The sequence below is a fragment of the Melanerpes formicivorus genome, unplaced genomic scaffold (genome assembly GCF_026170545.1).
Source record: "Melanerpes formicivorus ecotype bairdi unplaced genomic scaffold, bMelFor1.0.p_v2 SCAF_50, whole genome shotgun sequence".
Lineage (NCBI taxonomy): Eukaryota > Metazoa > Chordata > Aves > Piciformes > Picidae > Melanerpes > Melanerpes formicivorus.
The window spans coordinates 2,567,652-2,592,215 of record NW_027142402.1 but is presented as its reverse complement, the minus strand read 5'-3'; the positions used below and the strand labels follow the sequence as shown (position 1 = coordinate 2,592,215).

Sequence of the window (24,564 nt, the reverse complement as noted above, 5' to 3'; positions counted from 1 at the left end):
GTGGCTGAACTGGAAATGAACCCACTTCTGTGCTTGGTGCTTTCTTACTCTGGTTTTATTTTCCTCACCAGCCCTGCTGCCTGGATGCTATGTCACCATTAACCTTAATGCACTTATACCTAAGCCCAGTTCTGGCTTGTATGAAGAGGAGGAGACAGCCTCTACTCCCCTCTTATGAAAGGGGTTTTTGGCAGCTGCAGTGCAGCTCTTGCAGAGTGAGTGTTGCCCTCCTGGCCAGGTAAATAGGACATGTCTTGTCAAAGCCTGCCTCAGTAAAACTTGGGTGCATTGTGCAGCATAACAGGGGAGCAGCAGCTACTGCTGGGGCAGTCCTAAAAGCTTTCAAGATCCCAGGTGGCTGCTGTGCCTCTTCCCCGATGGCCCCTGCCCCCCTCAGATGGAGTGCAGGAACCTGCTGCTCCTGGCTGGCTGCCTGAGCTGGGCACCCCTCCCTCAGAAGGTCGGGTAGGGGGGTTGGACACCAGGAGGAGAATTGCCTCAGGCCCATTAGTAACAACAGCAGCACCTGAAAGGAGGTTGGAGCCAGGTGGGGGTTGGTCTCTTCTCCCTATAACAAGAGAGAGGATGGGAGAAAAAGGCTTCAAGGTGCACTTGGGGGAGGTTTAGGTTGCCCATTAGAAGAAACTTCTTCCCTGAAAGGGTTCTCAAGCCCTGGAGGTGTTTGAATCCCCATCCCTGGAGGTGTTTCAGGCAGGCAGATGTGGTGCTGAGGGCCATGGCTTATCACCAGACTTGGTAGAGTTAGAGAATGGTTGGACTGGATGATCTTAGAATTCTTTTCCAATCACAACAGTTCTGTGAGTCTAAAAATAGAGAGACAGAGGAGGCAGCTGAGTAGATCTGAGAGCTCCCAAGGCTGCTACCTTGCTGTATAGTGCTGAGGAACAAAGCAGTGCACTCTGAAGGCATCTGGGGTACACTGAGTGTCCTCCTGAGATGGAACAAACCAAGGACCAGCCGGAGAATGCTGTGCAGGAGCAGTGACTGCCTGAGCCCTGGTCTCACCTGGAGCCTTCTGCAGAAGGTAAGGGCACTTTGCTTTTTGCTGCTGGAGCTTTTGCAGGAGGTGGGGGCACTTTCTGTGAGCTGCTGAAGCTCTGCTTCAGACATTTCCATCCTTTTGAGGGAAGCAGAGGTTTGTCCTCCCTGCTGACCTGTGACCTGGCTGCGGTGCCTGGCTGGGAGCCAGTGAATAGCAGACAGGGATGAGACGGAGTAATTAGGGCTGGTGAATGGGGAAGATCAAGATGGGCTGGCTTCTTTATATCGCAGAGAGAGGCGCTAATTTAGGGAACCTTTCTGACAAAGGCTCAGGGTGACCCAAATCCTTCCCCCTTTGACTCCCTGCAAGAGCTTAGAGGGACACTGAAGAGGCGCGGGGTGAGGAGTGCGGCTGGATGCTGGTGGTGCCGGCACAGCCTTGGGAGGCTTTGGGAGGGGGCTCTGGGTGACCCCAGGAGCCCTGTGGCCCTCAGGACCTGCCAGTGTCTCTCTCTGTAGCCAGTGGAAACCAACTGAAAGAGACTCTTGACCTTCTGTATTCTCCCACCAGCCCTTTCTTCTCGTCCCCTGTCACTTGGCTTTCTGCCTTGGGCTTTGGGTGGAAAATCCCCCGGGAAATGGATGATTTTGGGGGGTCATTTTGAGTGAGTTTAGCACCACCATGGCCATTAAACCCTGTCCCCAAGTGCCATGGCCACACCGTATCTGAACACCTCCAGGGATGGTGACTCCACCACCTCTCTGGGCAGCCTGCTCCAATGCCTGAACACTCTGGCAGGAGAGACGTTTTTCCTACTATCCAACCTAAACCTCCTCAGGTTCTCTGTGCTGCTGTTTCCTCTCCTATCACCTACCATTAGTGGGAAGAGACTGACTCCCACCTGAGGACAACCTCCTTTCAGGTAGCTGTTGAGAGCCCTGAGGTCTCCACTCAGCCTCTTCTTGCCTGGTAAGAGTGCACCTGATGCTTCCAGCATAGTCTGTAGCTTCTTGCATGCAGTTTTCTTGATGTGCAACAAAAATCTTCCCACTGTTGTGCCTGTTTGTTGCCCATTTAGCTGTTTGTGTTGTTTCATCCAGCACTGCAATGATGAGAAGTGCTGGGGGGGCGGGATAATAAGCGGCAAAGCCAAGCTGGTAGAGAGGAGAATCTCAGCTTCCTGCTGCCAAGACAGTTGTTTAGCCTAGGAAGCCATTCCTGCCCACAGCACAGTCCCTGCAAGCTAAGTCCTGTCCAGGGCTCTCAGGAGAGGAGGGTGGAATAGCTCAGGGAGATGGATGTGCTCCCCTTGTGCCCTTTTTATCGCCTGTGTGCATGTTAAGTCACTTACAAACGTGCTGATAGGGCAAATGGCAGCTAAAACGACCCCAGGGCAGCAAGGCTGTAGGTTGAAGTGGCCAATCCAGGGCCATCACTCGATGTGCCGTTGGGAAAAGCGGCTCCAATGCAGCCCTTTGCTGCCTTCTTTTTGTTTCTCTTGCTTTTAGTTTAAATCCCCTGGTGCAGGACCCGTGTGCCCGTTCCTCCAGGTCTTTTGCTTTAATTCCCTTTGGCTTTTGCTACACAGAAAGAGACCCCAGGGCTCAGGGAGCAGTAGGGTGGGCACTTGCTGCTGCCCCCCTCCCAGGCTGTGGCTGCCAAGCAGAGGGGCTCCGAGCAGAGCCTCTGCTCCGATCCATGCAGCTTTGGGCCAGACAACTGCTTTTCAGGAACTCTCAGGCTTGAAACTCCACAGAAGTTACGGTTCAGCAGGCTTGACTGTGACTTTTTGTCACAGCTGTCAGGGTAGGTCAGGGAGAGATGAAAGCAACAGGGGCTGGATGGAAAGGAACCTGCTGTGCTTTGAGCCCCCACCCTTGCTGTGCTGCCTTGGGGGGGGGAGAAAGAGCATTTCTGCTTTCTTTCATGGGCAGCTGCCAGAATGCCTCCAAATTTAGCCTGTTTTAAGTTACTCCAGCACCTTCCAGCCAGATTTCCCCCCCCACAGTGTCTGGTTAGTCTGCTTGGCCCAAACGTTTTGGATGCTCCAGCTAAAGTTTTTCTTTCTTTGTTTTCGTGTGGGGAGAGCATTTGTTAGGGGGGGGTGGGGGGGTGTTAGGTTGTTTTCTTTTCCTTAGCCAACTGCTTTGAAGAACCTAGGGCATAACACTTCAGCACACTGTTAAAAGGGAAAGAAAACCAAAGAATCTACATCTACAGCTGGTTGGAGACCTAAGGCCAGTACTGGTTACTCTTTCTGCTTAGGCTACCTTCTCCTGACCAGTAAAATCAGAGTAATGACACCACCTCATCCCTGTGAACTGTTTGGCTGCTCCAGCGTTGAGTATCTGGGCTGAGTGATGTGCAGCGAGGCCTGGGGCTAAATATCGACCCAGCAGGAAGCAGAGATCGACCAGCTGCATGCCAACTGAGCAGCAGCAGCCCCAGCAGCGCCCGGGGCTGGGTGGCAACTGCTCCACACCAGTGCGGTGGGCAAGGCTCTGCACGGGACTGCTGGTCCTGGAGGCCAACAGCATTGCAGGCAGCAGCTGCCCCTGGGCACAGCAGAGCACTTTGCTGCCCCTGGGCACAGCAGAGCACTTGGCTGGGAAAAAGTCTTCAATTAATCAGGCCACCACCTACATGATAAACAGGAGGACATCCACAGAATTAACTCCACCCTCTGCCGTAGGCTGTCCTCCTCTGCAGCTCTACAGGAGAGTGCTGAGGGTGTGATTGTCTGTGAGTGGAGTGGCTGCTGGGTGTGTAGCTGCCATCCCCTGCCTGCAGGTGTTTATACCAATAGCAAAAAAGGAAAATACCTTTTCTGCCTTGTATTTAGTAGAGGTGGTTACATTTTGCTGTTAATCCTCCCTAGGATCTTTGAGGTCTTTCCCAACCTTATCGATTCTCTGATTCTATGCAGAGCCCTGCACTGAAACAGACACTGGAGGGAGCATCTAGAAGCCCTCCCCTGTTTCACCATGCAATGATGAGCTGCCACTGCACCAGCACGCTCCAGGCACTCCAGAGATGGCACCTCCAGGCACTCCAGAGATGGCATCTCCAGGTACTGGTAGGTGGCAGGACTTAAACAGCTCCTCTGATCATTTTAACTCAGATGTGTACAAGCCTACAGCTTATGGGAGAAGTAATAATGAAGGGAAGAGACTTTGATACCAAATGGTTTTTTAATGCCAGAGAATAACCCAGCTGCCTGACCACTTTAATGGCCAATGTGCTCTCACTGAGAGCAAGACCCAAGAGAGAGACTCTTGTGGTTTGGGAGCTGAATAGGGTTTGGGGTGCAATTTCTGCAGCATTCCTTGTACAGTCCACATATGCATCAGATTTTTCTCTCCCCATCAGCTGCTTCTGTAACTCAAATTCTCTTTTCTGAAGCTAATCTCCCTAAAACTAAGTGAATGCAGGTGGATGTGAAAGGTCTGCCCTGTGTCTGGATGAGGCTTTCTTCCAACCCTGACAATTCTGTCTGATTAGACCTCAAGGATCATTTAGTGCCATTAGCAGGGACACCTCACACTACATCATGCTGCTCAGAGCCACATCCAGCCTGGCCTTAAAAACCTCCAGGGATGAGGCTTCCACCACCTCCCTGGGCAATCTCTTCCAGTGTCTCATCACACTCAGGGGGAAAAACTTCTTCCTAAAATCTAATCTAAATCTCCCCTCCTTTAGATTGGTTCCATTCCTCCTAGTCCTGTCACTCCCCAACTCTCTAAAAGTCCCTCCCCAGCCTTCTTGTAACCCCCTTCAGATACTGGAAGGCCAGAATGAGGTCTCCTTGGAGCCTTCTCTTCTCCAAACTGAACAAGCCCAACTCTCTGAGCCTGTCCTCCCAGGGGAGCACACACAAGACAAGACTCCAAGGCTTGCTGTAAATGTCAACGTTATATGTTTTATTTTGAATCAAGTAATTCTTTTGAACCTCACAATATCCATGAATGACAGGGGGGGGAGGGGAGGGGGGGAAAACACAACAATAACACCAACAAAAAGACATTAGGCATGAAATGAGGCTATAAAATACACGATATGTAGAAAGGCAATCAGTGCTTTAGTCTCTGGAGGCAGCAAACAGGTGAAACGGCCTTCAAAACTCCCACTGCCTCCCTCTTGAAAGACAACATTCAAGTGATTTGGTTTTTCTCTCTTTTTATTTCACCTTGTAAACAACATCCCAGTCAAAAATAAAATGGACAAGGAGGTAAACCTATCCTACAGAAGATAAGTTAAAAAACACTAGATAAGACACAGTATTAAAAAGACAGAGAGGGAAAAAAAAAGTCCTCAGTGTTCACTTTGGTCTCTAGTATGGTCAGTGTCATTCTTACCACCAGCAACACATACTAGTTTTGGGGTGGTGTGTGTGTTTTTTTTTAAGCCAGTCTGGTGATGTTTGTCAGCCAGTTTGTTGCTTTAAAAAGTTCATCCAAGAGGTAGTCAAAAAAGCAATTGTCCTTTGGAAAGATGGCTGCTCTCAAGCTTGGTTCCATGACAGCGGTGGCAAAGACCTTGGTACTCTTCAACAGTCTCGTTAAAAATCACCACCAAAGCTGCCACCACAGCTCTGGGTTGGATAGGAAAGGAAAGAAGTGTTGCTGGATCAGCCTCTTGCTCTCAGTCACCAGTTGGAAGGGGGGGGAGGGAGGGTGGGTCACACGACCAAGGGAGCTCAGGGAAGAGGCTGCTGCTGATACACTGAGCAAGAGGAGATGGATGCCTCTCACAAGGCTCTGCTTGCCTCTAAACCAATACTCCAACCTCATTAAGACTCCTAGGAGAATGAAAAGCATCTGCACCTGTGTGCATCTCTCCCCAATCACTTTTAGAGCTAGCACAGGGGAATACATATAGTTAATTACTTTTTTGTTTAAATGATAAACATTTCTTACAGATAAATTAATTAGATTAAGTGTAAGACTCGAGGAGATTTCTTTCCCAGGTTCCTTTATGAGGCTTCTCACAAAGGACCTTACAAGCTCTATAAACACTTTCTTTTTCCTATTCTTTTTCCTTTCATGGGGCTCCATCCACAGAGCTAAGTATGAGGAAGCAGGAACTCCAGGCTTGCACTGGTGCAGAGTAAAACTGGGCTGGAAAAGGTGGCCTGCAAAAGAAGGAGGAGGAGGAGGAGGAGGAGGTAGGATCCAACTGTGGTGTTTGGCACTCCCTGCAAGCTGGCTAAAAGCAAACTGTTGCCAATGGCATCACCATGCCACATTCAGCAGCAGCTGCAGCAGAAAGGGTTGTAGCTCTTCCTCCACGTTCAAGCCTTGGTCATGGCCTAACTTTTGCAGCACACACATCAGTAAATCCCAGCATGGTAGGGGGTTGGAAGGGACCTCCAGAGATTATCCAGTCCAACCCCCCTGCCAGAGCAGCATCAGCTAGGGCAGGTCACACAGGAACACCTGCAGAGAAGGAGACTGCACAACCTCTCTGGGCAGCCTGCTGCAGTGCTCCATCACCCTCGCAGTAGAGAAGTGTTGAGGTAGAACCTCCTGTGACCTCTCTTTGAGGGAGAGTAAAAAATACCTCATCATGTCCCTTATGATTAAATCAAATTGAGTACTTTGGGGGGGAGGAAGGGGGAGGGAGAGAGATCCTTGCTGCAGCTTTAACCTTCTCTCTATTATTGTTAGGAGAAAAAGACCTCTCTCTGAGCAGATAGTTGAACTCTCTCTCCTCAAATGAGTTTGATTGTGAAGCAGTCTGGCAGGGCCAGGCTGGTGAATAGAGAGGAGGTCTCTAGGCTGAGCCAATGCTGCAGAATATTGATTTTGTCCTTAGACACAAAGGAAGAATCCCAAACTCAGTCTGTGCCTCCTCCTCTCAGGGGTTCTCTGCTGATTTGGAGCAGCCTATTGAAGCAGCATAACCAGACATATATTTTTTTTCCCCTGCTGCAGCCCAGTGCTAAGTAGTTCCCTGCTGCAGCTCGTGCTGCTGTACCTGAAACTCAGGCATGGTTCTGTCTCTTCTGAGATGCATTTATCTCCTGAACAGTGCCCATAATCCTTTAGACAGAGGGGAAAAAAACCCAAGCCAAACCCAACAGCAGAATAACAGCTTTCAAAGAAATGTCTGGAAACATCTCCTAATTTCAACTGGCTGCTTCCTCCTCAACAAGCATTTGCCCTAAGGCAGGCAGCGAGTGGCGAGCTATCACCGACAGCTTGAGCACAGAGCCAAAGGATGTACCACAGACCAACAGCCACCTTCCAGGCTGGAGCAGCACACGGCTGGGGCTCTGCAGGAAAGATGAGGTAGCCTTTTGCTGTAAACAGAATCACCATTTTATTGTCACCTATGTAAACAAAGTGGGCTTGATGCTTTCATACTTTTTGGTTTCCTTTTCTTGGTTTTGTTGGTTTTCTTTTTTTTTCCTTTTTTATTATTTTTTCTCCCCCCCCCCCATCCCTCCCCCCCCCTAGAAAAGCTAAGCACCACCAACTCTGCCCTGGAAAGCCAGTGGGCAGAGCTGTGGTTGCCCAGCATCTCTGAAAGCCCCCAGACCCTGTGAATGTAAAGACACCAAGGCTCACAGAAGCGACCAGCACAGAACTAACCACACTCCATCAGTTCACAGGGACTCCAGATACAAACTGCTGAGAGCTGATTATCAGAAATGTAGGTCTGTGTCCACTCAGAGGTAGTTACTGATATCAGTACATAATACTTAGAGAGAGATAAAAAGGTCTAAGACTATTTGGTTTGTTCTGAGTAAGCAGGGCTGTAAGACTAGTCTGTAAAGGAAAGAAACAAACCCCACAACATTAAATGGTATATTCCCTGAGCAAAGTTCTTTGTCCTGAGTATGCCATGTAAGAGTGATAACATTCTACCATATAAAAATAAAACCTTAAGCTTTCAACAAGAAAGAGAGGGTTTGGTTATGTGCTCTTAGCAGTTCAGTCTGACCTCGGTGCAGGCAGGGATCTCCGACAGCACCGCTGAAACAACAGCTGCAGCTTGAGAAGGTTTCCTGATCTCGGCTCTGAAGGTTTCCTGATCTCAGCTCTGAACTTCTTACAGACAGGCAGGGAATGACCACTTTGCAAATTGCCTATTTCTAGAAGGAACTTTGGTTTTTAAACGTTCAAAGTGACCTAAGTGGTTGGTTGGGGTTTTTTTTTTTGCATCTTTGCTGTTTTGAAGCTGGTTTCCACACCAGCCAGGAGATCTGAGCAATGCCACTTTGATTTGTCTACATAAGTTAAATAAAGTTTACTCTCCTCACGTAAGGCAAGGAAGTTCTTCTCTATAGATACATCACATTCAATATCGTCAAAAGTAAGCTTTGCATTAGCGCGTTGAGAACTTCAGGACAAACCATCCAGGCTCAAGCAAACACTGGCAAGGAATTCACACAAAACAATCTTCTTCAAACCGTGCCCTTTGCTGAGGTGTTTGATTGCTACCTGTTCACTGAAGCAGCAGCAGCAGCAGCAGCCTCCTCTGGCAGGAGAAGTGGCCACAAAGGAGCCATACCTGCTGGAACTATGCGGCCGGCTGGAGCCTTTCACGCAGGGCTGTTGCTTCGGTTTGATTAGCCGAGCTTAAAGCTGCCCGACTCCTTGAGGCTCCAGCAGGCTGTGTTTATTGCCCATGGTAGGGATCACCCAGGGCTCTCTAATTAACTTACCCCCGCCCTGGGATGTGTCAGAGTGCGTTCCCTTACGTGTGACTTGCTAACTCAGGAGCTACAAATGGGAAGCGACTTGAAGTTTTGATAGGCTCCAGCTCTATTAACCCCGAGCAAGGGCTGCGGCCCAGGGAGTCTCACTCCAGGGCCACCAATCTTTCTCCTCTTTCAGTGTGTGGTCTCAGCATACCCTGGACCAAGGCTGGGCAGCTACAGCCTCCAGCTCACAGGAAGAAGTTGATGCTTAGGGCTTCTGGCAAATTCGCAGGAGCCTTCGCTCAGGCTGGTCTGCAGCAGGCACCTGCCCTTCCTGACTGCACGTCAGCAGCAAGGGAGGCTGTGGCTGAGCAACCCCAACTGCCCAGCCACCTTTCTTCTTAAGAAACTATCTATCCCAGGATCTCATTAACTTTGCATTTCATTTTCTCTAAAACCAAACCAGACACCACCACAAATCCCTAGGGAGTTCTCTCCATGATGGTGCAACAGAAAACAAGGCGGGGGGGAAGTCCCTTCACATCGAGGGGCAATGCCTGGGACCAAGAGGAGTTGCTGCTGCTGCTGCTGCTACTGCCACTAAAGTTCCCTTCATGTTCACAGAATACAAAAGGTTAAGCAGGATGGTATCCTGACACCACCCAAAAGGCTCTGTAACCAGTTACACATTCTCCCCTAGACAACAGTCATCTAAATCACAGTTAGGACCACGTTAATTCAACAAAACACCTTGGGAAACCAGCACAGAACTACACATTCATTGTCTTCTCTGGAGCTTGCAACTCCTCACCAGCAAAGGATGGTGGCAACGAGAGCTGTGTTGAGTCACCACACTGCCCTGCACAGGCATGGGGAGGAGGGGGGGTGTGATATTTTGTGGAGATGAGAAAGAAAAGAACTGAAATGGATGGTGGGAGGGGGTGGAAGGGGGGATGTCTTAGCATCTTTAGTACCATATGGCAGCTTTAAAAATCTGAAAGGATCCTTTGGTCCCCAAGAGAAGTAACAGTCTTGATCTCAGTTCTGTGTGTGGTTTAGCAGGTTTAGGTTGTTTCTGAGTGAGATTTCTTGGGGTTTTCCTGTTTGTTGGTTTGGGGGTTTGAAGACATTCAGAAACAGGGGGTAGGAACTGAGTTCAGAAGTGTTTATGGGTGCTGTGCCTATTGCTTCACAGTAACGTCTGGTGGGAGCTGGAGAGTGGTCTGATGGGGGGGGAAGAAAAGCTATTTATAGATATGTACACAGACACACACACATGTGCACGCTCACACACACACACACAGGAGGTCAAACGTGATGCACCCTGCTCAAATGGACTTTGCTTGGAGTGATTTGTCTGGGAAGGAAACAGAATTCACAGTTCCTCAGGTAACAGTAGTTAAAAGTTTCCAGGTCAGCTACTGGTAATGGAATTATTTCCCCTGTACTTGCATGAGGTAGACATCCCGAGAGGATATAAAAGCAAATGGAAAAGTTGTGAGAAATGCTTTAAGTTTTTTTCCTTTTCTGGACAGAAGGCCCCTTCCTGCTGGGCTCCTCGGGCGACGCCGACAACTTACTGGCCGAAGCTTCCTGCGGCGACCTGCCCGAGCGCTCCGAGATCTCTGCCCTGCCCTCCTGAGAGTAGGACGGAGAGGAGTAGCCGTGCGCCCCTCCTCCTTCTCTCAGGAAGGCAGACGTGGAAGGCTGGGGCTCAGCTTCGTGTCTTCCCTGAGAACTGGTGGGCTGCTGCGAGACTGTTTTAAGGGGGCAGTTAGCCACCATGTGCATGATGCTCTGACAGTAATGGCACTTCTTTGGCTGCGGAGGTAGACTGCATTCTTTAGCGTGGTGGTCCAGGCCACCACAGTTGTAGCATCTGGAACAAAAGGAAAAAAGGAAGAGAGACAGCTAGTTATGAAGTGCAGAGGCAAACAGGGAGATTTTCTACCTGAGGTGAGCTCAGGTCTGCTGCTGAAACAGCCAGAATCACAGAATGTTAGGGCTTGGAAGGGACCTCTGAAGATCACCCAGTCCAACACCCCTGCCAAAGCAGGACCACCAAGAGAACACATCCAGACAGGTTTTGAAAGTCTCCAGAGAAGGAGACTCCTCAACCTCTCTGGGCAGCCTGCTGCAGGGCTGTTATCCTCCCCATACAGAAGTGTCTCTCTGTGTTGAGGTGGCACCTCCTGTGTTCTAGCTTGTACCCATTATTCCTTGTCCTTTCGCTGGGCACCATCAAAAAAAGACCATCACCATCCTGACACCCACCCCTTAGGTATTGATAGACATTGATCAGATCCCCTCTGGGCTTTCTCTTCTCCAGACTGAACAGCCCCAGCTCTCTCAGCCTTTCTTCATGGGAGAGATGTTCAAGTCCTGCAATCATCCTTGTCGGGATCTCTGCCCCGACCCCCCAGTGCTGCAGGCTGAGGGGCACTGTGCCACTTGCAAGGCGCCCGCTCGTCGCACCGGTGCCCAAAGCCGCCCTGTGCCTGGCACCTTTCCGGGGCTCCCGGCTCGCCTCCCGGGCAGGCCGCGGGGCGCAGTGCCGCTAGAGGGCAGCAGATGCCCAGGCACAGCGCGGCCGGCAGCAGCAGCCGTGCGCCCGGCGCTTGCGGCACGGCGACAGCAGAGTCATCTGTGATGATAAAATTTAACCAATTATGTTTGTTGCTTTCCCTCAGCCATCAACAACTCATTAAACAACCAACCAAACACAAAAATCCCAACCACTGCACAAAGACTTAAGCCTGGTCAACAGAAGCATTAAGAGAGACTATAACTCTATGTAGAAAACAGTGCAAAAAATAGAAAAGGGGGGGGGGGGGAAATAAGATTGCTGGGAAGTTAAAAGGCACACTTTCAGCTTTTATTTAGTGCTCACTACTAGTCTATCCAAACCCAAACCAGTTTCAGCCATGCAAAGCCATACATACAGCTGGAGTCCCACCTAGACGATTTAATTTAGCCTTCAAAGAAATCTTACTGGTAAAACCTGTGTCATTTCCTAAACAAAAAAGATTGGAAAGCAGCTGCTAACGCTTGCAAATCCACCCCAAGGAACAATCCCTCCTCTTCATCACTATTAGCAAGGCACTAACCCTATCTTTGTTTTAGCAGACAAATGCAGCAGCAGCATCAATTGCCCGTGGCATGCTGTCATGTCTGACAAGGCTGACCTGTAATTTAGAGACGTTAAATGATGAGCAGAACTTCATTATCCTTTCAGAAAGCACAATAATTAAATTGTTGCCATCTTCCCTAAAAACTAATAAGAAATGAGAACCCAAGCCCATTAGCTGAACTCTGCACTCTCATGGCATCTGCAGCAGCACGTTCCAGGTGAACTGGCTGCATCTTTATGTCACCACTAAACTCTAAGTCCAATGCGATTTCCACCCTCGCCAGTGGAATTTGAAGCCTAAGTAACACATGAAGAGACACAGAATATAAAGCTTCCCTTGAATCAGAAGGAAATAACATCTACAAGCCCCACTGTCATTTTGTATTGATTTTCCAAGCACAGGAAGGGAAAATGACATCCTAAATACACTGCAAGCCCTGAACATCCTGATCTAAGCCCAAACCAGCCATCCTTTTTCTCCTGTGATTTTACACACAGCAAAGCTGAAACTGATTAAATATTATCCACCCGGGTTTGGTTTGGTTTGGTTTCCACCACCACCACTCCCCCAAATCATTGCAGGTATTTTCACATTAGTGACTCCCACTTAACAGCAGCATTCAGTCTCCTCTTAACTGGCACTCAGCTCTGCTTCCCCAACAAGCTTTCTAAAGACCTGATCTGGATAAAATAATGCAGAAATTAAACCTTGGGATTCGGGAAGCAGAAGAACAGCAACAACAAAACCCCTTGAGTGTCTGGATTGTTCTCCACTAAATTCATCAAAGGATTCCTCCCCCCCCCCCAAAAAAAAATGTAGTGTTTATTGTCATTTAAAGAATGGTGTTTATTATCTCTAGCAGTTTCTAGCAGTTGTGCTTGTTTCTAGGCTAAGTACTACACAGTGCAATGGGAGGACAGTATAATAAATAGAGCATGCTAGGGATAATAAAGTATACTAAGTATAATAACTATAGCATGCTAAGTATAATATAGTAAATAGAGCATTCTAAGTATAATTAGGATAGGATAGGATAGGATAGGATAGGATAGGATAGGATAGGATAGGATAGGATAGGATAGGATAGGATAGGATAGGATAGGATAGGATAGGATAGGATAGGATCGACCGGAAGAGACCTTTGAGATCATTGACTCCAACATCACCCAACACCATCTAATCAACTAAACCATGGCACCAAGCACCCTATTCAGTCTCTTCCCTAAACACTTCCAGTGATGATAGCATGCTAAGTATAATAAATATAGCATGCTAAGTATAATTAGAATAGAATTAGAATAGAATTAGAATAGAATTAGAATAGAATTAGAATAGAATTAGAATAGAATAGACCAGACCAGACCAGACAGGAATAGACCTTTGAGATCATTGACTCCAACCTATCATCTAACACCATCTAATCAACTAAACCATGGCACCAAGCACCCTATGGAGTCTCTTCCCTAAACACCTCCAGTGATGATAGCATGCTAAGTATAATAAGAGTAGAATAGAATAGAATAGAATAGAATAGAATAGAATAGAATAGAATAGAATAGAATAGAATATAGAATAGACCAGTCCAGACCAGGTGGGAAGAGACCTTTGAGATCGTTGACTCCAACCTATCATCTAACACTATCTAACCAACTAAAACAAGGCACCAAGCACCCCATGCAGTCTCTTCCCTAAACACCTCCAGTGATGATAGCATGCTAAGTATAATAAATAAAGCATGCTAAGTATAATACAATAAAGTATACTAAGTATAATAAATACAGCATACTAAGTGTAATATGGTCAATATAGCATGCTCAGTATAATAAATAAAACATGCTCAGTATAATAAATAAAGCATGCTCAGTATAATGAATACAGCATGCTGAGTATAATGAAGTATATACTAATAAATGTAGCATACTAAATATAACAAAGCACACTCAGTACAGAATAATGCAGTGTAACAGGAGTGTGCAGACCTTCTGGGAACTGGCCGTTTCATCTCAGTTCAGAACACAGGATTTGGTAGCTGTGAATGCATCTGCACTTGTTTCTTCCCCTGAGCAGCACAAGTCTTTAGAACGGCTTTAAAAAAACCCCCTTGGGGAATAGGTGAAAGGGGCTGAGGAGCAGAGCAGGCAGCAGCCACGGACAAATCAATTTCATCAGTCGCTATGGTATGCACTGTGTTATCCAATTCAGTGAACCATTTCACCTCACCAATTGACCAAGAACCTGCTGTCAGGGTCCCTGGCTTCCACTCCAGAAGCCTGCATCACCTTTTTGCATATCTATTTATCAACCCATCCTCCTTGCAGGGAATGACAATCTCCTGCATTTATTCACCTCGCCGTAAAAGAAAGCTCCGTCGGCAGAAGCAGCTGGGATCAAACCACGGCTTGGCTTTTCAGGAATGGCTTTTGTTAGCACCCAACTTCAGCATCTGGCTGAAGGGTTGCATTAGAATGTACAGGTACCAGCCAGGGTGTGCCTGGGCTTAGCAGCAGGGTGGAATTTCTTCACTTCTTTTAACTATTTATTCATCCCTTGTCAATCACTCTTACCAGGAGAACAGATCCCAACCCCCTCTGAAATGCCTTCCCTCTCTAGGGATTTACACCAAAATGGCACTGGCCAGCCACCTCCCAGCTCACAAATGATCCCACAGGGCATCACCCGTGTGCATGAAGGCAGGGGATTAACCCTTTAGCCCCGAACGCTGCAGCTCTTTGCTCTTCTCTGCTGCACGCACAGCATCATGAAACCTGAGCGCACACGAAGCGCACACTCGAGCTGACAGCCCCGCATCTCTGTACACATGAAGACCCAGAGCAACGCACAAGCTGGTTCCTAGGACTATTAGCAAGTTCTCATTTGAGTGTTTTCTCAGATCAGTACAGCCACAGCAAGTGTTGTCTTCACTTCAGCAGCACCATGGAATAACCTACATTAGCTTAAACACAACGTGAGAGTTTATCTGTGAATTACACCAGGAGGTGAACAAACCACAGAAAGCCTTTCAAGGTGCAATGATAGCAGAAGTAACCCTTACAAAACAAGCAGCAACAAGAAGGAGTTGGTTAAAAAAAAAAGGACTGTCTCTCTCACACTGGGCTCCCATGATTTACTAGGTAGCTTCAGGCTCAAAAGATAATGCAAGGGAGTAAATAAAGAGGTTGGCAATTATGCTAAGGGGGAATCCTTTCTTCCCTCCAGCACTGACAGCAAGGTGAATCAGGGTGATTTTTTTTATATAAAAGAGATGAACATTAATTTAATAAAGGAATGCCCTGAGGAACCAGCCCAGCACTGTATTTCAATAGCCTCAAGAAAATGAGAACATTAACACCCACACACAAAGAAAGAAAGATGAGAGCATAAAGTGAGGTTAAAAAAACTCCTGAACCACAAAGGAAACATGGATGCAGAGATTCCAGCACCAACTGCTCTATCAACTGCAAATTAACTGAAATTCAGGAGCAGTACTCAATTTCACAACCAAAAGCAAATGCACTATAAATCACTCCTTAGCTCTCAGCTTTTTTTCCCTTGCCCTAGCAGCTAGCTCCTAGTTAAGGAGCACACCCTAGCCCTGTCCCTTTTCAAACGGCAGTGCTCCTGCCCTGCAAATGTTCAGAGAGGAACACAACTGCTGGCTTCTCCATGCTGCTCTGTGATATGATTTAGATGATAATCCAATCGATATGACAAGTAGAGAATCATTTGTGTGGCTGCACACTATCATCTGGTGAGAGAAAATTACCCTGAGGACTTCTTCTTGGGGACAGGAGAGGAAGGGGTTAACATCGACCAGGGACAGCAAAGGGAAGAAAGGGGTTTTAGCAGAGGAAGACTAAAATACATTCACCAGGATATTCCCCACAGCAACTCCTCTTTTGTTTTTCCTTTCTGAATGCCATCAGACAACAAAAAAACTACCTCTTGGCTACCAGGGCTCCATCCAGCAGTGCTAATGCTTTGAAAAATGACCTGGTATATCCTACAGCTTGTGCCATGAGGTTTTTTTACACGACACTGAATGCCACCTAAGCTGTTAGAGCACACAGAAAATGTATGGGGTTGTACCTAAATGAGCTGCCTTTTTGAGTCCTTACTCTCACAACAAAGTTCTTGCAGACAGATCACACAGATCACTTGAACCACCTCATTTTGCTGTAAAGGGAGATGAAACTACCTATGACTGAACAGAAACAGGGACCTTAGGACTAAGATGTTTTAACTATTCAGGGGGTTCAGTGAGTTGCCTTCAAAAATCAAGCCGTGGGGCAGCACAAGGGGACACTTCTTGTGGCTGGAGGTGTGTGCTTGCTGAGGCACCAGTGGGGAGAAGTGAGAAATGCCTCCAACATCTCCACAGGACTGAAAGGAGAGAGAGGAGGAAAAAAAGGAGAGGGAGAGAGAGAGGAGGAAAAAAAGGAGAGGGAGAGAGAGAGGAGGAAAAAAAGGAGAGGGAGAGAGAGAGGATAAAAAAAAGAGAGGGAGAGAGAGAGGAGGAAAAAAGGAGAGGGAGAGAGAGAGGAGGAAAAAAAGGAGAGGGAGAGAGAGAGGAGGAAAAAAAGGAGAGGGAGAGAGAGAGGAGGAAAAAAAGGAGAGGGAGAGAGAGAGGAGGAAAAAAAGGAGAGGGAGAGAGAGAGGAGGAAAAAAAGGAGAGGGAGAGAGAGAGGAGGAAAAAAAGGAGAGGGAGAGAGAGAGGAGGAAAAAAAGGAGAGGGAGAGAGAGAGGAGGAAAAAAAGGAGAGGGAGAGAGAGGGGAGGAAAAAAAGGAGAGGGAGAGAGAGAGGAGAAAAAAGGAGAGAGAGAGGAGGAAAACAGGAGAGTGGAAGAGAGGGAGGCAGGAGGAGAAAAGGAGAGGGAGAGAGAGAAAGAGAGAGGAGGAAAAACAAGAGGTGGGGGAAGGAGAGAGGGGGAGGAAGTAGAAAAGAGAGAAAAAAGGAGAGAGAGAATCTCCTAAAGAAGCAAAGATTAAGTAAAAATTCTCATCTATTTCTCCTCCCAATCCTCCAACAGATGATCATGTACCAGAGAGTGGAGACTCTGAGTTTCAGGAGGAGGAAACCCCTAGGCTCCTCCATTTCTTTTTTCAGGCTCGCCTGCCTTTCATCTCCCAGCTAGCCCCCAGCCTGCGGCCACAAGCGCAGGGCCAGCGAGGCTTCCAATAACACAGGGTCGAATATTGATGGTGCTGACTCCTGTTACAAATAAATAAATAAAACCTCTCTGCTGTAAACCCATCGGATCGACTGCTTTGCCGTGCTTAGTTCTAAATCAATCTCTCCTCCCCGGCGGATCCCAGAAGTAATATCAATAGGTTACGGTCTTTTGTTGCTTGGCTCTCCCCTCCCCCTCCCTTCCACCGCCCCCCCCTCCAACAAAGCAGCTGACAAACAACAAGGGGCATTTGCCTGATAAATCAGTTCTGGCAGGAGAAAAATTTAGCTGGAGCCGGTGAGGAAATGGATTTGTTTGAAACGTGCTAACGTGGCTGTGCTGGCAGTTGGGATTTTCTGAAACGCAGCACAAAAGGTGTTCAAAACGCACCCAAAAAAAGGCTTTTTCCCCACAACATGGGAAAGGGCTTCATGGGCAGCAGCTCTTCAACAAACGGCCTCAAAGACCTTGCTTCCATTCTCCCCTCCTTTCCCTGAAACCTTATCTCTGCCATCCACTCATCCCTCCTCATGGCAGCGGCAGAAAATGATGGTTTCAGATAATCACGTAACAAACCCTCCTGAAATGCACCCTGACAGGGGAATGCTTGGGGTGTGCTCTCACTTGTTACAACAAAAGGATTTGCTTCATACTGAGAGTTAGGAACTCCTGGAAAAAATGAATTAAAAAGTAAAATAAACACAGCTTACAAACCTGAGCTCTTTTCTTTCCAAAGGACAGGAAAGATGGGTTTTGCTCCCAAAGAACCACACAGCATGGATGGAAGGTGTCTGCCTGAATGGCTTTAACCCATCCAGACACAGCAGACCCAAGAGCAGTGATGGGCTCAGGAAGTTATGTTTCAAACAGTTACATAGCAAACATGAAATGGTTACACTGAGCTTTCAAGTCAAGTCTGTTGCTGTTAATCTTTCTGCAGGATGAAACCACACACACAAACAAATATTCTCAAACCACAACATTTCCCTGGCAAGCCTCAATTTCTGTGAGAGTAATAAAATAAAGGGCATGTTCTTTCTTTCCTTCTTGCTTTTAATGAAACCAGCTCTGTATGCAGTCCTTTTAAAACCAGTTATTTTCTGCAGCTGATGTCCATGGGAAAGGCTGCAGACAGCTTTCCTCGGGCTGTCACTGCAGTGTCTGCCCACATCTGCAGGCTCCTGCCCCAGTGTGCAGCTCTGGGGCAGGCATGAGCTGGCCAGAACTCAGCAGATCTTAGTGAGCTGAGTTTTGAAACCACTCCTCCTGCTTACAGAACCATAGTTCAGTAACACCAGAAGACTTCACCAAGGTGGCTTGAGCCTCCTGGCTGTGTGGATATAAGGTTGCAGGCTGCAGAAAGCCAGCTCAGCTCTTTCTGGGTCAGTGAGGTGCTGTTTGTGAGCTAAGAGGCATGCCTGACCCTATCTGCCTCTCAGCAGAGCTGGTTCCAGGGTTTCTGCATCCACTGATCTGCTAAGTCCACGGATGAGATGAAAGGGTAGTAGGTAACTGGGGATTAGCAGTTAGAAATTGCCATTTCCCTTTGTTTCTTTATTCTACCACTAATGTTAGCAGCCAACACAAGTGACAGCAACTCCTCACAACAGCAGGAAATGGCAAATGGCATCCTGGCAGTAGGTTGGAGCACTGGAACTGAGTAGAGGAAGAAGAGGAGAATGAGGAGGATGAGGAAAGGCTGATGTGGAAGTTCATCACTTCTTCTTCTTCCCCAAATACCAGTTTTAGAGTCAAGTGACTTCAGGTATCCCTTGTGAATTGGCACGAAGCACAGTTCCAGAACCCCCTGGCCACAGCAGTACAGACTGCTTTAGATCCTAGCCTTGCAGTGGTTTTGCCTTTCACAGCCACTGAATCCTATGACTTGCATGAATATGAGCTTCAAAAGTGGTGGGGACTGCAGGATGTGACCAGCAGCTCACATCTCCCTTTCATTCTTCAGAGACAAAGGGTTGGTCACTGTCTGACACACTGAGGAGGCCATGCCAGCTATCTCCACAGGGGTCCCTTCCAGAGCCCATGGGATTGATAGGGTGAGTCCTGCAGCGTGAAATACACACAGGGGTTCCTCTCCCAACTGTTTAACTGACATCACAGATGTGGCTGGTGCTGTTTCAAAGAACAGCACCTTTAAGTCCCCATGTACAGTACCTGCAAGAACAATTAGCCCATTCACATGCTCCACAGCCACATTTTAGTGCTGAGGTGAGGCACTGACCCCTTGCTCTCTCAGTCAGTCCCTAATTCACCTCTCCAAACTCCCATTTTAAGCTGCCTAAAAGGGACTAGCTCCATATGCAGCCATCATTACCAAATGGTTGTGTTCAGCATTTTCTCTTAGCACATTTTTTAAGAGGCTTTAAACATCTGAAAGAGAGAAAATTAATTTGGAAGCTTTCCACATCAAAATGCAGAAGCGACGGCAAAGCGTGAAAAGAGGATTTCAAGCTGCAACAAGATTAAGCCTCATCTTAAAGCTTTTAATTCCCACCTGAGGCAGGTACTTGTGTTGTCCTACAATGCCTGATCTTGGAGAATTACAAACCTTCCACTTCTAAATACCCAAAATACTTGCAAATGCCCAATTCCAAATAGCCACGGAGCAGAGAGACTGCGTCCCCTACACCAAACTTCACCTCAGGCACAGCCTACAGATTCCCCTCAGGAGAAGTCTCATCCTTCCCAGGCTCAGAAGCTGAAAAGCATGGCATCACCTTTCCCTCTCACAGGCAGCTTGTGTGAGACTGTTGTGTATAATCAAACTTACACAGGGAATAGAATGGAATAGAATGGAATAGAATGGAATAGAATGGAATAGAATGGAATAGAATGGAATAGAATGGAATAGAATGGAATAGAATGGAATAGGCCAGACCAGGTTGGAAGAGACCTTTGAGATCATCAAGTCCAACCTATCACCCAACACCATCTAATCAACTAAACCATGGCACCAAGCACCCCATCCAGTCTCTTCCTAAACACCTCCAGTGATGGTGACTGCACCTCCTCCCCGGGCAGCACATTCCAATGGCCAATCTCTCTTTCTATGAAGAACTTCATCCTAACATCCAGCCTGAAATGCCTAAGCCCCACTGAGCTCTGAGGAAAACAAGACCCTTAAGGCTTTGAGAATCTTGAGTCTCTGCCTCTTGGGATTACCCTGGTAAGGCAACAGGGGGAAAAAATACTCATGGTACAAAAGAGTACAAGCATGTGATGATCAGACCACAAATCAATTGATGTTCACTGAACTAGAGTAAGAACCAAGCATGTTCTGGCCAATGCAGGAAAATACCTGGTTTGGAAACTGTCATCTTAGTTACAGCTCCTTCACTGCTGTCCAGCTCCTGGGCTGGAAAGCCAGAGGCAAGTTGTGAGAAGTCATTTCTAGAGCCCAAACACTACACAGAAAATGAGGGCCATCGAGAGCTACCTGACTTTGCACAAATGCAGGACCTCCCCCTCCACGGGTCTTTCCCATTCCCTGTTGGCAGAAGCACCAAAAGGAGAACCAGACACAGAAAGCAGACTTTCTACAGGCTGTAAAAGCCTGAGCCAGAACATCTTCAACAAACTGCTGTGCTTAGCTTTCATCCCAGTCTCCCACAAAGCTCTGCACAGCGAGTGCCACCGCTGCTTGCTGTCTTGGCAGCTCCTGGGCTGCCCTTCTGTTTTCACATCCAGGCTGTGAGACAAGCCAGCAGCAGTGTGCTCTGCCAGGCAGCATGCAGGGAACTGCTAAAGAGCCTGCTGGAGGGCTGCAACCCATCCAGAACCACGAGTGGTGATCAGGAGCACAGCTCAGCTTTCCATTTCATTCATAACTTTGCTGAGTGGGATTTCTACCTGGGCTCATGAGTCTGTCCTTCCTCATGCCTGTGAGATGAGACAGCCACGCTCTTGGATTTGTTGTGCACTGCAACACTTGCCTTGAGCCCCTCTGCGGCAAGAGCAGATGTCTCCTCTCTGTAGAAATTGCTTTAGAGCTTTACCACAGGGTTAACTGCTCAAGTGCTTGACTCACAATTGAACTCTCAGCTTTGATGCTCATTCAGGAACATCTGAGTAGTTATTCAAGGACGGTTGGGAGAGGCCTTGAGCAACCTGGGCTAGCGGAAGGTGTCCCTGCCCACGGCAGGGGGTTGGAACTGGATGATCTTTAAGGTCCCTTCCAACCCAAAGCATTCTGTGAATCCAGGAATGGGTCAGCAGGTTCCCTCAAAGCCAAGACAGAGAGCAAGATTCCTGCCAAATGCTGAGAGAATTCCAATGCTTTGTCACATTCAAGGGCACACAAATCAACAGAGGTGCTGATAAACCACTGGCTCTTTGTAGCTTCCATTTTCAGGAGCCATGAATCCCCATAGTTAATTAACTATGCTACTAGCTAAGTATTTTGCTGGGTCTGAAAGCAGGCTGCTTTGTACCAGAGTGTGCCTCCATACATCACTATCACTAAGGTTGGAAGAGACCTCAAAGATCATCAAGTCCAACCTGTCACCACAGACCTCATGACTAAACCATAGCACCAAGTGCCACATCCAATCCCCTCTTGAACACCTCCAGGGATGGTGACTCCACCGCCTCCCTGGGCAGCACGTTCCAATGACGAACAACTCGCTCGGTGAAGAACTTCCTCCTCACCTCAAGTCTAAACCTCCCCTGGTGCAGCTTGAGACTGTGTCCTCTTGTTCTGGTGCTGGTTGCCTGGGAGAAGAGACCAACCCCCTCCTGGCTACAACCTCCTTTCAGGTAGTTGTAGAGAGCAATGAGGTCACCCTGAGCCTCCTCTTCTCCAGGCTAAGCAAACCCAGCTCCCTCAGCCTCTCCTCATAGGGCTGTGCTCAAGGCCTCTCACCAGCCTTGCTGCCCTTACAAGCATCCCTTTTAGCTCAGAAGTGGATGGTTTTCAGGTTGCCCTTCCAGGACTGCTGCTGTTCATGTACTTCACCGGCCTCTGAATAATTTCTGCTGTCAGCTGAGACCAAGCCACTACTGCTGGATGATCTTTAGGGTCTCTTCCAAGCCAAACCATTCTATGCTTCTATATACAGAACCAAATCCACACACACATAGACATGAGGTAAATGCATTACAGAATACACATAGAATACCTTTAAACTTTTTCAGTAAACAACACTTGCCTGTCATTTGCCATTGCTGACAGCAATTTGCTCTCTCGTTTTGTAGTTTGTTGCCATTTTCCTCTTTCTCTTTTGGGGCTGTTGGGGTTTGTGTGTGTGTGTTTGGGGTTTGTGTGTGTGTGTGTTTGGGGTTTGTGTGTGTGTGTTGGGGTTTGTGTGTGTGTGTGTGTTTGGGGTTTGTGTGTGTGTGTGTTTGGGGTTTGTGTGTGTGTGTGTTTGGGGTTTGTGTGTGTGTGTGTTTGGGGTTTGTGTGTGTGTGTGTTTGGGGTTTGTGTGTGTGTGTTTGGGGTTTGTGTGTGTGTGTGTTTGGGGTTTGTGTGTGTGTGTGTTTGGGGTTTGTGTGTGTGTGTGTTTGGGGTTTGTGTGTGTGTGTGTGTGTTTGGGGTTTGTGTGTGTGTGTTTGGGGTTTGTGTGTGTGTGTGTTTGGGGTTTGTGTGTGTGTGTGTTTGGGGTTTGTGTGTGTGTGTGTTTGGGGTTTGTGTGTGTGTGTGTGTGTGTTTGGGGTTTGTGTGTGTGTGTGTGTGTGTTTGGGGTTTGTGTGTGTGTGTGTGTGTTTGGGGTTTGTGTGTGTGTGTGTTTGGGGTTTGTGTGTGTGTGTGTTTGGGGTTTGTGTGTGTGTGTGTTTGGGGTTGTGTGTGTGTGTGTTTGGGGTTTGTGTGTGTGTGTGTGTTTGGGGTTTGTGTGTGTGTGTGTGTTTGGGGTTTGTGTGTGTGTGTGTTTGGGGTTTGTGTGTGTGTGTGTTTGGGGTTTGTGTGTGTGTGTGTGTGTGTTTGGGGTTTGTGTGTGTGTGTGTGTGTTTGGGGTTTGTGTGTGTGTGTGTTTGGGGTTTGTGTGTGTGTGGGTTTGGGTTTGTGTGTGTGTGTGTTTGGGGTTTGTGTGTGTGTGTGTTTGGGGTTTGTGTGTGTGTGTGTGTGTTTGGGTTTGTGTGTGTGTGTGTTTGGGGTTTGTGTGTGTGTGTGTGTGTTTGGGGTTTGTGTGTGTGTGTGTTTGGGGTTTGTGTGTGTGTGTGTTTGGGGTTGTGTGTGTGTGTGTTTGGGGTTTGTGTGTGTGTGTGTTTGGGGTTTGTGTGTGTGTGTGTTTGGGGTTTGTGTGTGTGTGTGTGTGTGTGTTTGGGGTTTGTGTGTGTGTGTGTTTGGGGTTTGTGTGTGTGTGTTTGGGGTTTGTGTGTGTGTGTGTTTGGGGTTTGTGTGTGTGTGTGTTTGGGGTTTGTGTGTGTGTGTGTTTGGGGTTTGTGTGTGTGTGTGTTTGGGGTTTGTGTGTGTGTGTGTTTGGGGTTGTGTGTGTGTGTGTTTGGGGTTTGTGTGTGTGTGTGTGTTTGGGGTTGTGTGTGTGTGTGTTTGGGGTTTGTGTGTGTGTGTGTTTGGGGTTTGTGTGTGTGTGGGTTTGGGTTTGTGTGTGTGTGTGTGTTTGGGGTTGTGTGTGTGTGTGTTTGGGGTTGTGTGTGTGTGTGTGTTTGGGGTTGTGTGTATGTGTGTTTGGGGTTTGTGTGTGTGTGGGTTTGGGTTTGTGTGTGTGTGTGTTTGGGGTTGTGTGTGTGTGTGTGTGTGTGTTTGGGGTTTGTGTGTGTGTGTGTTTGGGGTTTGTGTGTGTGTGTGTTTGGGGTTGTGTGTGTGTGTGTTTGGGTTTGTGTGTGTGTGTGTGTTTGGGGTTGTGTGTGTGTGTGTTTGGGGTTTGTGTGTGTGTGGGTTTGGGTTTGTGTGTGTGTGTGTTTGGGGTTGTGTGTGTGTGTGTGTTTGGGGTTTGTGTGTGTGTGTGTTTGGGGTTTGTGTGTGTGTGTGTTTGGGGTTGTGTGTGTGTGGGTTTGGGTTTGTGTGTGTGTGTGTTTGGGGTTTGTGTGTGTGTGTGTTTGGGGTTTGTGTGTGTGTGGGTTTGGGGTTTGTGTGTGTGTGGGTTTGGGTTTGTGTGTGTGTGTGTTTGGGGTTGTGTGTGTGTGTGTGTGTGTGTTTGGGGTTTGTGTGTGTGTGTGTTTGGGGTTTGTGTGTGTGTGTGTTTGGGGTTTGTGTGTGTGTGGGTTTGGGTTTGTGTGTGTGTGTGTTTGGGGTTTGTGTGTGTGTGTGTTTGGGGTTTGTGTGTGTGTGTGTTTGGGGTTTGTGTGTGTGTGTTTGGGGTTTGTGTGTGTGTGTTTGGGGTTTGTGTGTGTGTGTGTTTGGGGTTTGTGTGTGTGTGTGTTTGGGGTTTGTGTGTGTGTGTGTTTGGGGTTTGTGTGTGTGTGTGTGTTTGGGGTTTGTGTGTGTGTGTTTGGGGTTTGTGTGTGTGTGTGTTTGGGGTTTGTGTGTGTGTGTGTGTGTTTGGGGTTTGTGTGTGTGTGTGTTTGGGGTTTGTGTGTGTGTGTTTGGGGTTTGTGTGTGTGTGTGTTTGGGGTTTGTGTGTGTGTGTGTTTGGGGTTTGTGTGTGTGTGGGTTTGGGTTTGTGTGTGTGTGTGTTTGGGGTTGTGTGTGTGTGTGTGTGTGTG

General features: G+C 47.8%; 1 protein-coding gene across 1 annotated transcript in view; it reads right to left on the bottom strand.

Moving 5' to 3' along the window:
- Window positions 1-7,463: 7,463 nt before the first annotated feature.
- Window positions 7,464-24,564, bottom strand: part of LIN28B (lin-28 homolog B) — an 82,674-nt gene continuing 65,573 nt past the window's right edge. Inside the window, exon 4 of the mRNA XM_068160452.1 lies at window positions 7,464-10,527. Within this exon, the coding sequence (XP_068016553.1) occupies window positions 10,158-10,527 (370 nt within the window). The 3' untranslated portion in view covers window positions 7,464-10,157. The remainder of the gene's footprint in view (window positions 10,528-24,564) is intronic.